The sequence below is a fragment of the Trachypithecus francoisi genome, unplaced genomic scaffold, assembly GCF_009764315.1.
Source record: "Trachypithecus francoisi isolate TF-2019V2 unplaced genomic scaffold, Tfra_2.0 Lachesis_group21, whole genome shotgun sequence".
NCBI classification, from domain to species: Eukaryota; Metazoa; Chordata; class Mammalia; order Primates; family Cercopithecidae; genus Trachypithecus; species Trachypithecus francoisi.
Genome location: NW_022681467.1, coordinates 2790726 through 2804141, shown reverse-complemented (window position 1 = coordinate 2804141; position 13416 = coordinate 2790726). Strand labels below are relative to the sequence as shown.

Genomic DNA, 13416 nt, shown 5'->3' with positions numbered 1-13416 from the left:
TTGGAGGGTGCCCGGCAGCAGATGGGTCGCAAATAGATTTGCTTTCTGCCTGGGTTATATCCAGGTCAGCAGTGAGCCTAGAACAGGATTATTTAGGGGAAAAAGCAGAGCTTGTCAAACAGTGCTACATGCAAAAAAAAAAAAAACAGAAAAGAGAGAGTGGAGAGAAGAAACCAACTGAGATCAGCCATGTTGTTTACAGAGGATTATTTGTTTCCCTAGAGTGATGGGAAAATTTCAGATAGCAGATGTAAGCTGATGGAGAGAGTGTCACAGTGTGACCCTTTCCCAGCACCAATGCCATATCTACTGGTGAAGGAGTGATGAAAAGCTACAGCCAGGAAACTCCCTGTCTGCAGGTTCCTCAGCCTATGCAAGCAGAGCCTGCTGGGATAAAACACATCACCATGTTCTTGTTTATTTCCTGCTTCTCCTAGGAGCTTGACTGATAAAGAAATCCTGAGCTTGGTCGTCAACAGAGAGAACCAGGAAGTTCTGCAACTCATAGAGGGCCCCTGTGGGACACGCACCATCTCATCCACACAGCACCAAGCCACGGGTTGATCCAACAGGAATCCCACACTTGCCATCATGCCTGGTCCAGCAGTGGCCTGTTACCAGGTTCAGCTCATGAGATGGAGGCCTGGTTTGCTGGACTCCTGGGAAAGATTCCTTCCTTCGTTCCTTCTTTCCTTCCTTCCTTCCTTCCTTCCTTCCTTCCTTCCTTCCTTTCTCTCTCTCTCTCTTTCTTTCTTTCTTTCTTTCCCTTCCTTCCTTCCTTCCTTCCTTCCTTCCTTTCTTTCTTTCTTTCTTTCTTTCTTTCTTTCTTTCTTTCTTTCTTTCTTTCTTTCTTTCTTTTTCTTTCTTTCTTCTTTCTTTCTTTCTTTCTTTTCAGACAGGGTCTTACTCTATAGGATAGGCTAGAGTGCAGTGGCACAATCACAGCTCACTGCATTCTAGACCTCCAAGGCTCAAGCGATCCTTTCTTCTCACCTCCAGAGTTGCTGAGACTATACAGGTGTGCTCCCCGGCTAATTTTTGTGTTTTTTAGTAGAGATGGGGTTTCACCATGTTGGCCAGGCAGATCTTGAACTCCTGGCCTCATGTGATCTGCCCACCTTGGCCTCCCCAAAGTGTTGGGATTACAGGTGTGAGCCACTGCACCAGGCCAAGTTGCACATATTTAAAGTGTACAATTTGATGAGATTTGTCATACATATGCATCTGTGGAATCATCACTACAATTCATACAACAGACATGTCTATCACCTGAAGATTTCTCATGCCCTTTTGCAATCCTTCTTTCCTATGCCCCTCATTCCACGGACATGAGCAGACCCCACATTTCCTGTTATTCCATTGTCTAACCAGAGCTCGTATTTTTCCCTTCTTTTATTGGCAAGAACAGGGCTCCTATTTGTTATAGCCAGCACTCCTAATTTACTCTTGTTCCATGGAAATACTCAGGCCCCTACTTTTCCATTATTTCATGGCAGTAACCAGACAACTAAGTCCTCTATTTCCCTTTGTTTTGTCACTCAGGCTGGAGTGCTTGGTGCGATCTCAGCACATTGCAGCCTCGACTTCTCTTGGGCTCAGGCGATCCTCCCACCTCAGCTTCCCAAGTAGCTGGGACTAGAGGTATATGCCACCATGCCTAGCTAATTTTTGTATTTTCTGTAGAGACAGGGTTTCATCATGTTGCCCAGGCTGGTCTGGAACTCCTGGGCTGAAGCAATCCTCCAGCCTCAGCCCCCAAGCATCAGCCACTATGCTCTGCCAGTATTCCATGCTGTAACTGAGCTCCCTGTCTCCCTTTACACATGCACCTTACCAGAATCATATTTTTTCCTGATTCCATGTCCACAGAGTCAGAGATCAGCGTTCTACTGCCACAAGGTAAGGAATGCCAGTGTGACCTGTTAGGCCCCTTGCATCTCCTTCTGCAGCATAGCCAGGGTCTGTGTTTTCCTTTTCTTCAAATAAAATTGCCAGTGACTCATTTTTCTCTTTACAGACACAACCAACTCCCATGTTTCTTAAACAGATTTATTGTTTATGCTTTGAGCCCCACGTCCATGGGGTTTCTAATACAGCCCACTCAATGTTATTTTTCCTCTCTACAGGCCTCAGTCTGACAGGAGTATTCCAGGTGTCCAGGGGGTGCTGAGATGACCCAGGTCTGAGTGGCCTCCCCGATTACTCAGAATCCTTCATTATCTATTCTACAGCAAGTGGCCCTCGGCAGCTCAGGCTCAGGGAATTTCAAACGTATCACCTCCACCGGCCGGACAAGTCCTCTCGAGACAGGCTCTGGGGCCAAGGGAGGATGTTGTGACAGGTGCTAGCAACATTGTCATGATGGAAGGTGGCCTGGCTTCCGGGACAGGAGGGACCTGACCAGGCCAAAGGTTAAGTGTGGGTTCAGAGTCACAGAAGAATCACGAAGAAGATGTTCTTATGCACCCGACACCTGACTTGGGAGCAGGTTCTTTGCCTATATCCAGTTAGTCTCTACCACAATGCAAGAGGAGTCTTTCTCCCCATTCTCATATTACAGATGAAGAAACCCAGTGTAGGGAGATGAGGTAACTCTCCCAGAGTCCCCAGCAAAAGACTTGAGCCAGGACAGTTGGATCCCAAGGCTCCTGCTTCCCCCGCCTCAGCACGCTACTCTTCACAGAACAATGCTTTATTTCGTTTTCAACATTTTAACCTTTATTTTGGAATAATTTCAGACTTAAACAAAGGTTGCAAAAATAGCGCAAAGCATTCTCATATACCCTTCATTTCGCTGCCCCAAATTTTAACGTATTATACAATCACAGTACAACAGTGAAAACTAGAATATCAATATTCACACAACACTATTAAGCAATCTGCAGATTTTATTCACATTTCATCAACTATTCCACTAATGTTTTGTTCTGGTGGGATTCCATTTAGGGTGTTTTTTCTGCTGCTTTTTGTTTTTCCTTTTTTCTTTTTCTTTTTTTCTTTTTCTTTTTTTTTTTTTTGAGACAGAGTCTCGCTCTGTCACCCAGGCTGGACTGCAGCGGAGCCATCCCAGCTCACTTCAGCCTCCACCTCCTGGGTTCAAGCGATTCTCCTGCCTCAGCCTCCCGAGTAACTGGGACTATAGGAGCATGCCACCACACTCAGCTAATTTTGTATTTTTAGTAGAGACGGGATTTTTACCACGTTGGCCAGGCTGGTCTCGAACTAGTGACCTCTGGTGATTCACCTACCTCAGCCTCCCAAAGTGCTGGGATTACAGGCGTGAGCCACTGTGCCCAGCCAGTAAATGTTTTTAAAATAGGGCACTCATGGACTTTTGGGGGTAAGTGACACCTAATCTTCAGGGGTCTGCAGGATAATTTCTAAATGGGGCTCACAGCTTATTCCTCCCTCATAGGGAGGCTGCAATTACCTCACAAAGCTCCACTAGGGTCACAACAAGGTAGCAAAAGCCAGGGCAGGGCCTGCAGGTACAGGGGGATCCCACAGGCAGAAATCTGTGGTGGGCGGGTGGCAGGTGAGCAAGGAGAACGTGTCTCTAAAGGAAGCACAGGGAACAGGTGGTGGCTTGGTAAGACAGTTGGACCCCAAGGTAGGTAAGAAGAATGTACCACCTCTTGCTCCATATGACTGCTTCCTTATATCTCAGCTCAGATATTACCTTCTCCATAAGGCCTCCTCCCTTCCCGTAAGTGATGCTTCTCTATGACCCAGATCCTATTGCAGAGCACTGGAGGGGCTGTTCTGAGGGCTTTCTTCCCTGAGACCTGTGAAGGCAGGGAGAGGGGCTTGCACACCTTGGCAGCTGTTTAAAAATTTTGCTTGCCTGGATCACCAAAGAACTGAATGGGTGATGTAAATAAGTAGAAAATGAACTGACTGGAAAGTGAGTGACAAGGTTCAGTTTGAATCTCTGTTTAAATGCAGGCAGGCCATCCCCTAGGAAAGCCTATGTTGGTGAGGGTCACCGTGGGAGAACGAGTGAGCCTGGCACCACCACACCCTGGAAGGTGCAGTTGGGAAGAAGGTTTCCGAGGCTGTAGACATGGGGATCAGATGCTGGAGAAACCCCCTGCTGCTGCTGATTGCCCTGGTCCTGTTGGCCAAGCTGGGTCACTTCCAAAGGTGGGAGGGCTTCCAGGAGAAGCCCATGAGCAAGAAGAACATGAATTCAACGCTTAACTTCTTCATTCAATCCTACAACAATGCCAGCAACGACACCTACTTATATCGAGTTCAGAAGCTAATTCGAAGTCAGATGCAGGTTTGTACCTTGCTCTTCCCAGACATCAGCAGGCCCCGTTCTTGCCCTTTCAGACATGTGAGGATTCTGGGGTGGCTCCCGAAACAACCAAGCAGTGGTTCTCCGTGAGGTCCCGAGTGGGGAGCATTTTCACTTGTAGTGGGTCCATTGTAGAGTTGTTCAGATCCCAGAATGTCCTCAGCCATGCTTCTAAAATGCTTTTCTAAGGACTGGCATGAACTCTAACTCCATTACACTTAGAAACAAAAATGTTCACTGAGGATTAAACTCTTCCTTCCTTTCTTTCTTTCTCTCTCTCTCTTTCTTTCTTTTTTTGAGATGGAGTTTCACTCTTGTTGCCCAAGCTGGAGTGCAATGGCATAATCTCGGCTCATGGCAACCTCCACCTCCCGAGTTCAAGCGATTGTCCTGCCTCAGCCTCCCGAGTAGCTGGGATTACAGGTGTGCGCCACCACACTTAGCTAATTTTTTGTATTTTTAGTAGAAACAGTGTTTCACCATGTCAGCCAGGCTGATCTCGAACTCCTGACCTCAGGTGATCTGCCCACTTTGGCCTCCCAAAGTGCTGGGGTTACAGGCATGAGCCACCACGCCCGGCCAACTCTTTTTCCTTGGGAAGAATTGCCTTCCATTCTGATATTTGACCCTGCCAGAGTGACAGCAAGGATGATTTTGCTCCATTTAAAGTTCTCATTTCGCAAAATACAAATATTCTCTGTAGGCCTGTAGCCCCCAATATTTTTTCAATGTCCAGGGTTGTAAAATTCAAAACTGGGTTTTCTGTGTTATACAAACTTCAAATTACACAGAGGGTTTATTCTGGAAGTGGAGGGGATGTGAGAAGTAGGGTTCAGCCAGATCACCTCACCTTCTGTTTTACATATAAAATTTCTCTGAAATATATTAATTGAAGGATAATAGAAGAAAGAAAAGTTGTTTGGGAACCATTTTTATTGGTCCAACATTTCCTCAAGGTCAGATAATAAATTATACAGTCACCCTTGGTGTCCATGAGGAACTGGTTCCAGGACCCCTCAGGATGCCCACATCCACGGATTCTCAGGTCTCTTGTGTAAAATGGAATAGCATTTCCACATAACCTATGCACATCTTCCCACATACGGTAAATCATTTCTAGATTAATTATAATAATTGGTACAGTGTAAATGCTGTGTAGATAATTATACTGTACTGTTTAGCAAATAATTACAAGACAAAAATGTTCAGTATAGAGGCAACCATACATTTTTTTTCCTGAAAAATTTTTTTTTTTAATTCTTTTTTTGAGATGGAGTATCGCTCTGTCGCCCAGGCTGGAGTGCAGTGGCCGGATCTCCGCTCACTGCAAGCTCCGCCTCCCGGGTTTACGCCATTCTCCTGCCTCAGCCTCCCAAGTAGCTGGGACTACAGGCGTCCGCCACCACGCCCAGCTAATTTTTAGTATTTTTAGTAGAGACGGGGTTTCACCGTGTTAACCAGGATGGTCTCGATCTCCTGACCTCGTGATCCGCCCGTCTCGGCCCCCCACAGTACTGGGATTACAGGCTTGAGCCACCGCGCCCGGCCTTTCCTGAATATTTTGATGCACAGTTATTTGCATCCATAGATGTGGAGCTCATAAGTACAGAGGGCCGACTGTAGAAGTTGGGGCAGCAACAATGCTATGTCCTACTTCAATTAGCTGGATTTGGGAAAACACAATTGGCTATGGGAAAGCTCTTTGGCCAGAGAGTAAGGCAGCTGAAACTGAGAGAACCCGCAAGGCGGGAGGGCAGGGTGGGCAGGACCACTCAGTGTAGGTCAAATCCTTATCCCAGTGCAGACTGTCCCGCGGACTAGCTCAGTGAGGAACTACTACCACAAGATGGCGATGTTGTCCATTTGGTTCTTGGTTCTTCCCGATTGGTTGAGACCCCAAGGAGGCTTGTCTTGTGAAATCAATCAATTACCATTAAGTTAGCTGTTAAAGAATAATGATAAGCATTTGATGTCATTCATATTGATAAGGAGACAGAGCAGGCGTGCCTCCTGGTAGCTGGGTGGATCTTGGCATGGGCCTCTGGGCACCCCCACACCCAGACGATTGTGTCTGTCCTTACACCTCACAGAGGGGACAAGGGCCGGCATGGAGGGCTGTCAGGTGCCTCTGGGGCTTCACGCCCAGCTCCTTCTGATTGAGGCTCTTGGTCAAGTGACATCCAGACTCTCCAGGCCTCAGTTTCTTCACCTGCAAAGTGGCTCAGAATAGGAGGGAAGTACTTATCACAGTGCCAACATCTAATAGCACTTGTAAAAATCTTTGCCGTTATTACTACTACTCCTGTCATTATCAAACAAATAAGTCTAATAACGAATAACTCTTTGCACACTGGAACGTCAGTTACAGTGATGACTGGTGGTTTAGTTTTTTCTTACATTCCGAGCGTGCTGAAAGTCAGTGTGACCATGCCTGGTACAGCCCTGCAAATGCCCATGCGTGGCTGGCCCCTGCATGCTTGGGTGCTGGGAGCCAGGTACTGCCCTCAGGCCTAGCCACCCCCCCACCCCCCTCCGCTGCCCTGTCCCAGTATTTGCTAAGGGTGTCTTCCTCCCAGGAGCAGTGTGGGCACTCTCTGCGTCAGTCACCACCCCAGAGACGACCAAGCCCTCTCGATGGGCTTGACCAACAGTGATAAGGCAAGGCAGCAGGGAGCCTCCCAGAGCTTCTCCTGCACTGGTGAAGATCTACTAATCCACACATCTACTCAGGGAATCCAGCTCAGAACCGGACTTGTAACCCCCAAGCTCTCTGTTAGAGTCTCCATGCTGGGCGTAGGACCTCCCTGCCCACAAGAGCTTTTCCAGGCTCCAACCCCTGTAGGGTTCACGGCCTCACACTTGATCACAAGTGAAAGAGCCATGGGGAAATCCCTGGCATGCGTTGTCCCGTGGCTCGTGTACCCACCACGCCTCCTTCCTTCATTTCTGTACACGCTAATAGGAAACTGGCATTACTCTCCTTGTTTCCTAGATGAGGAAACTGAGGCTCAGGAAAATGGAGGGACTCCCCTATGGTGACAGAGTCTGCAGGGGATAAAGCCAGATTTTGTGTTCTGTCACTCTCCTAACACCGAATCTGCTTCAAAGTAACGCTGCAGACACTTTGCTAAAACATTTTATAATTTATAATTATGAAAATATTTAAAATGTATTTTATACATTAAGGGAAATGCATGCTTCCATTTAGCCCACATAACAACTCCATGAGCAGGCACAAATGTGATTTGTACTTTGTAAGTGGAAAAGCTGAGGATGCTAAGTAGCTTGCTCAAGGTCAGTCAGTAAATGGAAAAGCGTGCCCCAAATCAATTTGATTTCAAAACTGTTTTTAACTGTATTGCTAAGCTGCCTTCCGCTAGGTTGGTCAGGAAGGATAGTAGGGAGACAGGAAGTGGCAGAAGGGACTGGGAGGGTGGGGACAAGATGCTGACTCTGTTACATTATGAAGGCCACATGAGCCAGCCTGGGAGTGGCTTGTGGTGGCCAGGCAACCCAGCTTGATGTTACCTCTTCTGTCCTGAGGATGGAAAGGAGGCAGGTGAGAAGCTTTCTGTGGCTGCTGCAGCAAACCAACCTGTGACCAGGAGCTCTGGCTGCCATTGCCCTCCCTCCAGCCAGAAGTAGGGAGAAGGGAGCCCTGCTTTTGGTGGGTAAGCTCCGGGAACAAGGACTATGGCTCTGGGGGCTTTACTCTCAGTCCTAGCTTCTCCAGGAGAGGTTCAGCCACTGGGTGCTTGGAGTCCACACTAACAGCACAACTGATTCTGTGCAGCTGACAACAGGAGTGGAGTATATAGTCACCGTGAAGATTGGCCGGACCAAATGCAAGAGGAATGACACGAGCAATTCTTCCTGTCCCCTGCAAAGCAAGAAGCTGAGAAAGGTGTGTAGTAGGAGTCATCCCAAAGGGACTTGTGAAGTGAACATTTTAAAAAGCAACAGCAAGAAGTTGGCAGTTTTTCCACTTATGTGGATTGAGGCCAGCTGGGGCCCAGCCCTGGAGCTGCCTGGCACCTCCTAAGGGGGAAGGAGGGAGGTTTTGTATTTGGGCTGGTACAGCCCTGCATCCAGGCCTCTAGTCGCCTGGACCCTTCTCCAACCTGGCCCGCTTCTCAGAGCCTCTGTGTGAAAGTGTTTCCCTTTCCTTGGGGTCCTTCTTCTGTCTTCTCTCTCCCTCTCCAGGTCTCTAAGCATTGCCCAATTTCCTCCTTGTTCCCTCCTATTTTTCCTGGTCTGTCAGTGGCACCCCTTGAAAGCTGGCAGATACAAGTGGCTCCCCCATGCCTAAGGAGGTGCAGGAGGAGGGGACGATGCTATTGCTCCTTGCTGGCCTGCCTGGTCCATATCATAGGGTCCTGCCAGGCCGCAGGCTCCAGCTGCACCTGCTGTGGGTCCCAAGTGGCTGGGTAGGGGGAAGACAGGGTGACATTCCCGTTGCAGACTGGCCCTCATTTCTGTTTCTAACCTTGACTGTGGACAGCTCCCCTCTCTGCCGATGGGGTTCATGAGCAGCCACAGGGACAGACCTGGGGAACAGGGACCTGTTGCTCGCCTTTGAAAAATACTTCCCCCAAAGTCTGTTTTCTTTCTTCTTCCACAGAGTTTAATTTGTGAGTCTTTGATATACACCGTGCCCTGGATAAACTATTTCCACCTCTGGAACAATTCCTGTCTGGAGGCCTGAGCATGTGAGCAGAAACCTTGGATGAGGGCTCAGACGATTGAGTTGTGCACTGGCTGTTATTAAACTGTAAAGGATCATGTCTCCCTCATTGGGGTCTCATTACACATGCACACACACACATGCACGCACACATGATTGTACACGCACACACACATGCACACACCTTCACAACCCCCATACACAATGCACACACTCACGACACCCTCACACTCTCACCACTCACATACAGGCACACCCACTTTAACAGCCTCACACACTCATCCACCCACCCACCCACCCACTCACTCATACATGTCAAACACATGCACACTCACTCACACACACTTTCAGTGGTCTTCAGGGGTTGGTACAATCTTTTCTTTCTTTCTTTCTTTTTTTTTTCTTTTTGAGACACAGTCTTGCTCTGTTGTCCAGGCTGGAGAGAAGTGGCACAATCACAATTCACTGAAGCCTCGACTTCCCCAGGCTCAAGTGATCCTTTCACCTTAGCCTCCCAAGTAGCTGAGACTACAGTAGCACACCGCTATGTCCAGCTAATTTTTTTTTTTTTTTTTTTGAGATGGAGTCTCGCTCTGTTGCCTAGGCTGGGGTGCAGTGGCGCGATCTCGGCTCACCGCAACCTCCGCCTCCTGGGTTGACGCCATTCTCCTGCCTGTCTCCCAAGTAGCTGGGACTACAGGTGCCCACCGCCATGCTTGGCTAATATTTTGTATTTTTAGTAGAGACAGGGTTTCACTGTGTTAGCCAGCATGGTCTCCATCTCCTGACCTTGTGATTTGCCCTCCTCAGCCTCCCAAAGTGCTGGGATTACAGGCATGAGCCACCACGCCTGGCCATCCAGCTAACTTTTTAAAACACTTCTTTTTGTAGAGACAATATCTCCCTTTGTTGCCTAGGCTGGTCATGAACTTCTGGGCTCAAGTGATCCTCCTGTCTCAGTCTCCCAAAGTGTTGGGATTACAGGCGTGAGCCACTGTGCCCACCCAGCTTGTGTAATTAGAACAGAATGTTCATAATTATTGGGGAAACCTCATCATTCTTCCTTTTTCAAAGAGATGGAGTCTCCCTCTTTTGCCCAGGCTGGAGTGCAGTGGTGTGATATCTGCTCACTGCAAGCTGCGCCTCCTGGGTTCACGCCATTCTCCTGCCTCAGCCTTCCTAGTAGCTGGGACTACAGGCACTCACCACCATTAGCCCGCCCAGCTAATTTTTTGTATTTTTATTAGAGATGGGGTTTCACCGTGTTAGCCAGGATGGTCTCGATCTCCTGACCTTGTGATCCGCCCACCTCTGCCTTCCAAAGTGCTGGGATTACAGGCGTGAGCCACCATGCCCGGCCTGAAACCTCACCATTCTTTCTACACCACCCCACCTCTCTATGGCTTTTCGGAATGTAGCATGTCCCTGAGTTCTGACCCTAGTGTGGGGAGCCCTATTTCTTCCCAGCACACACACGACACTGTGACTCACACACAGTTTTGTGAGTGTGTCTGAGATTCCCAAGACCAAAATCACATTAAGTGACTCACGAGAAGACTCACAGGACTCAGCCTAGTGTCATTCTCACAGCTGTGATATGACAACAATGGGACACAGGGCGAAACCAGCAAAAGCAAAAGGTCCGGAGAAAACCAGGTGGGAGCTTCTAGAGTCCTCTCCCAGTGCCATTACACAGAGCACGCTCAATTCCCCCAGAAGTGAGCTGTGACAGTATGTGTCACAAGGAAGTTCCTTAAAACACAGCAGCCAGGGTTTTTATTGGGGGCTGGTCATGAAGGCAGCCTCTGCCTGGCACATGCCGAAATTCCAGACTCCTAGAGGAGAGCAGGGGTTCAACATCAACCTCACTGCTGTACAGAGAGTGTAGACACACTGAGGCCCTCTTATCATGTAGGAAAAGTTTTCCATGGAACTGTTGACCCTCCAAATTCTCAAACTCCAGCCAAGGCCAGCCTTATAAGCAGCCTGCCTTCCTTCCTTCCTTCCTTCCTTCCTTCCTTCCTTCCTTCCTTCCTTCCTTCCTTCCTTCTTTCCTTCCTTCCTTCTTTCCTTTTTTTTTTTTTTATGGAGTCTCTCTGCTGCCAGGCTGGAGTGCAGTGGCATGATCTTGGCTCATTGCAGTTTCTGCCTCCCAGGTTCCAGCAATTCTCCTGGCTCAGCCTCCCTAGTAGCTGGGACTACAGGTGCATGCTGCCACGCCCAGCTAATTTTTTTGTATTTTTAGTAGAGACGGGGTTTCACCATGTTGGCCAGGATGGTCTTGATCTCCTGACCTTGTGATCTGCCTGCCTCAGGCTCCCAATGTGCTAGGATTACAGGTGTGAGCCACCGCGCCCAGCCTGCAAGCAGCCTTTCTAAAGACAGCAGTTCAGGTGAGCTGTGCAAACTCTTTTCTGCACACTGAGTCATTGAGCCTCCCATATTCTTGTGGCTGCTAAAACAAGACCTATGTTTTCTCCCCTTCTCTGGCTGACAGTTGATTAGAGAAGGTGCATGTTAGACCAGAAATGGTCTCACAGCCACAGACAATGGCTGACAGTGTGCCTATTGTACCACTTGACCATTCAGCCTCTTCCCAGGCACCAGTGCCACCAGCTGGTCATAATGGCAACTTGAGGGAGTATTGCTAAAGAGAAAGAATAAACACAGAGCAAGAACCTCAAACTTGACAGCAAGACCTGAGGGAGAAGAGAGGACGGAGGAAGAGAATTAAAGGAGGTGAAATTCCTGTGCAAAAACAACCTCCCCACAAACATCACAAAAACAAAAAGGCCAGAAAGCACCCAGTCCTGCAAATCTAAGCTAATTGAGGGCTGACGAGGTGACCAACACTGGTCTGCTGCCCACATTGTCCCATTTGATCATCATGACCACCCTATGAAATGGCAACTTTTCCTCCACTTGATAGATGAAGAGCCTCCAAAGGCAGCCTCTGTCCAGATTCTAACATCCTAGCTTAACACAGCTTGTTGGTTGCATTTTTAGAAATGGAGTCACACAATGTATATTCTTTTATTTCTAGCTTCTTGAATTCAATACATCTGTGTTGTCTTGTGTAGTTATAGTTCACTTTCATTATTGTATAGAATTCCATTGTGTAAATATACCACAATTTATTGTACTGATAATGTACTTTTGGGTCGTTTTCAGCTTCTAAGAACAATAGCTATTAACAAGCATGCGTGTACCTGTCTAATGCTAGACACATTACATGTGCTTCTTTTCTTTTCTCTTTCTTTTTTTTTTTTTTTTCTTTTTTTGTGAGACAGAGTTTCACTCTTGTTGCCCAGGCTGGAGTGCAGTGGCATGATCTTGGCTCACTGCAACCTCTGCCTCCTGGGTTCAAGTGATTCTCCTGCCTCAGCCTCCCAAGTAGCTAGGATTACAGGTGCCCGCTGCCATGCCCAGCTAATTTTTTTTTTGTATTTTTAGTAGAGATGGGGTTTCACCATGTTGGCCAGGTTGGTCTTGAACACCTGGCCTCAGGCCACCCACCTCGGCCTCCCAAAGTGCTGGGATTACAGACGTGAGTTACCGTGCCTGGTCACATGCATGTGTTTCTATTGGATATATGCCTAAGAGTTAGTGGGTAATAGGATGTGCTTATGTTTAGCCTTTAGCTATTTTTTGCTCAAGACTTTTAAACAGTTTTTGTTTTTTACCTAATTTGTTTTTCTAATGTTGCTTACTTATCAATTTAAATTTTGTTCAATCTCTAAGTTCTTACTTTTTGAACACCTTTTATTTATATGGTCTAATTGTACTATTTCTATCTTTTTTTTATTTTTTTGCTTTCCAACTTTAGTCATCTCTTATTATTGTTATTGTTATTATTTATTATTTTATTTCAATAGGTTTTTGGGGAACAGGTGCTGTTTGGTTACATGGATAACTTCTTTCGTGGTGATTTCTGAGATTTTGGCATACCTCTCACCTGAGCCGTGCACACTGTACCCAATGTGTATTTCTAACTCTTTAAATACAATTTCGTATGGACACTATTCTTTTTATAATGTTTTATCAAACTTTGTGGCATTATTTTGAATTTTCTAAAGTGAACTCTCCCACCACCACCCCCTGCCCACCTTGCTTTCATAACTGGCAAACAGGAAGGGTGGGCCTGAGCCAGCATCGAGACAGGAGTGGGCACCCAGGCCCTGGCTGAGTACAGGGAGGCGGCACAGCAGAGCTCTCTGGTGATGGAGCAGTGCCGTGTCTTGAGCGTGGTGCTGGTTACACAAATGTACACATGTGACTCAAGGGCACACACACAGTACCAATGATGGCTTCTTAATTGTGATATTTTTCTATGATGTGATAAGAGATAACCATTAGGGGAAACTACAAGAAGGACACAGGGGACTTCTCTGTACTACCTTTGTAACCTCCTGGAAATATACACTAATTTTTT

The 13416-nt window shown here is 47.4% G+C and overlaps 1 protein-coding gene across 5 annotated transcripts; it reads left to right on the top strand.

Annotated features, from left to right (window-relative positions):
- Nucleotides 1-1740: 1740 nt before the first annotated feature.
- On the top strand, nt 1741-9092 carry CSTL1 (cystatin like 1). 5 transcript variants are annotated; one of them, XM_033185323.1, is made up of 4 exons: nt 1741-1899; nt 3946-4282; nt 8094-8204; nt 8922-9092. In XM_033185323.1, exons 2-4 carry the CDS (start codon nt 4064-4066, stop codon nt 9003-9005), a joined length of 414 nt encoding a protein of 137 aa, XP_033041214.1. In that variant the 5' UTR covers nt 1741-1899; nt 3946-4063; the 3' UTR covers nt 9006-9092. The 5 variants fall into 5 exon arrangements, with proteins under 5 accessions (XP_033041214.1, XP_033041213.1, XP_033041212.1 ...); XM_033185322.1 differs by lacking the exon at nt 1741-1899 and adding an exon at nt 3385-3535; XM_033185321.1 differs by lacking the exon at nt 1741-1899 and adding an exon at nt 3385-3589.
- Nucleotides 9093-13416: the final 4324 nt, after the last annotated feature.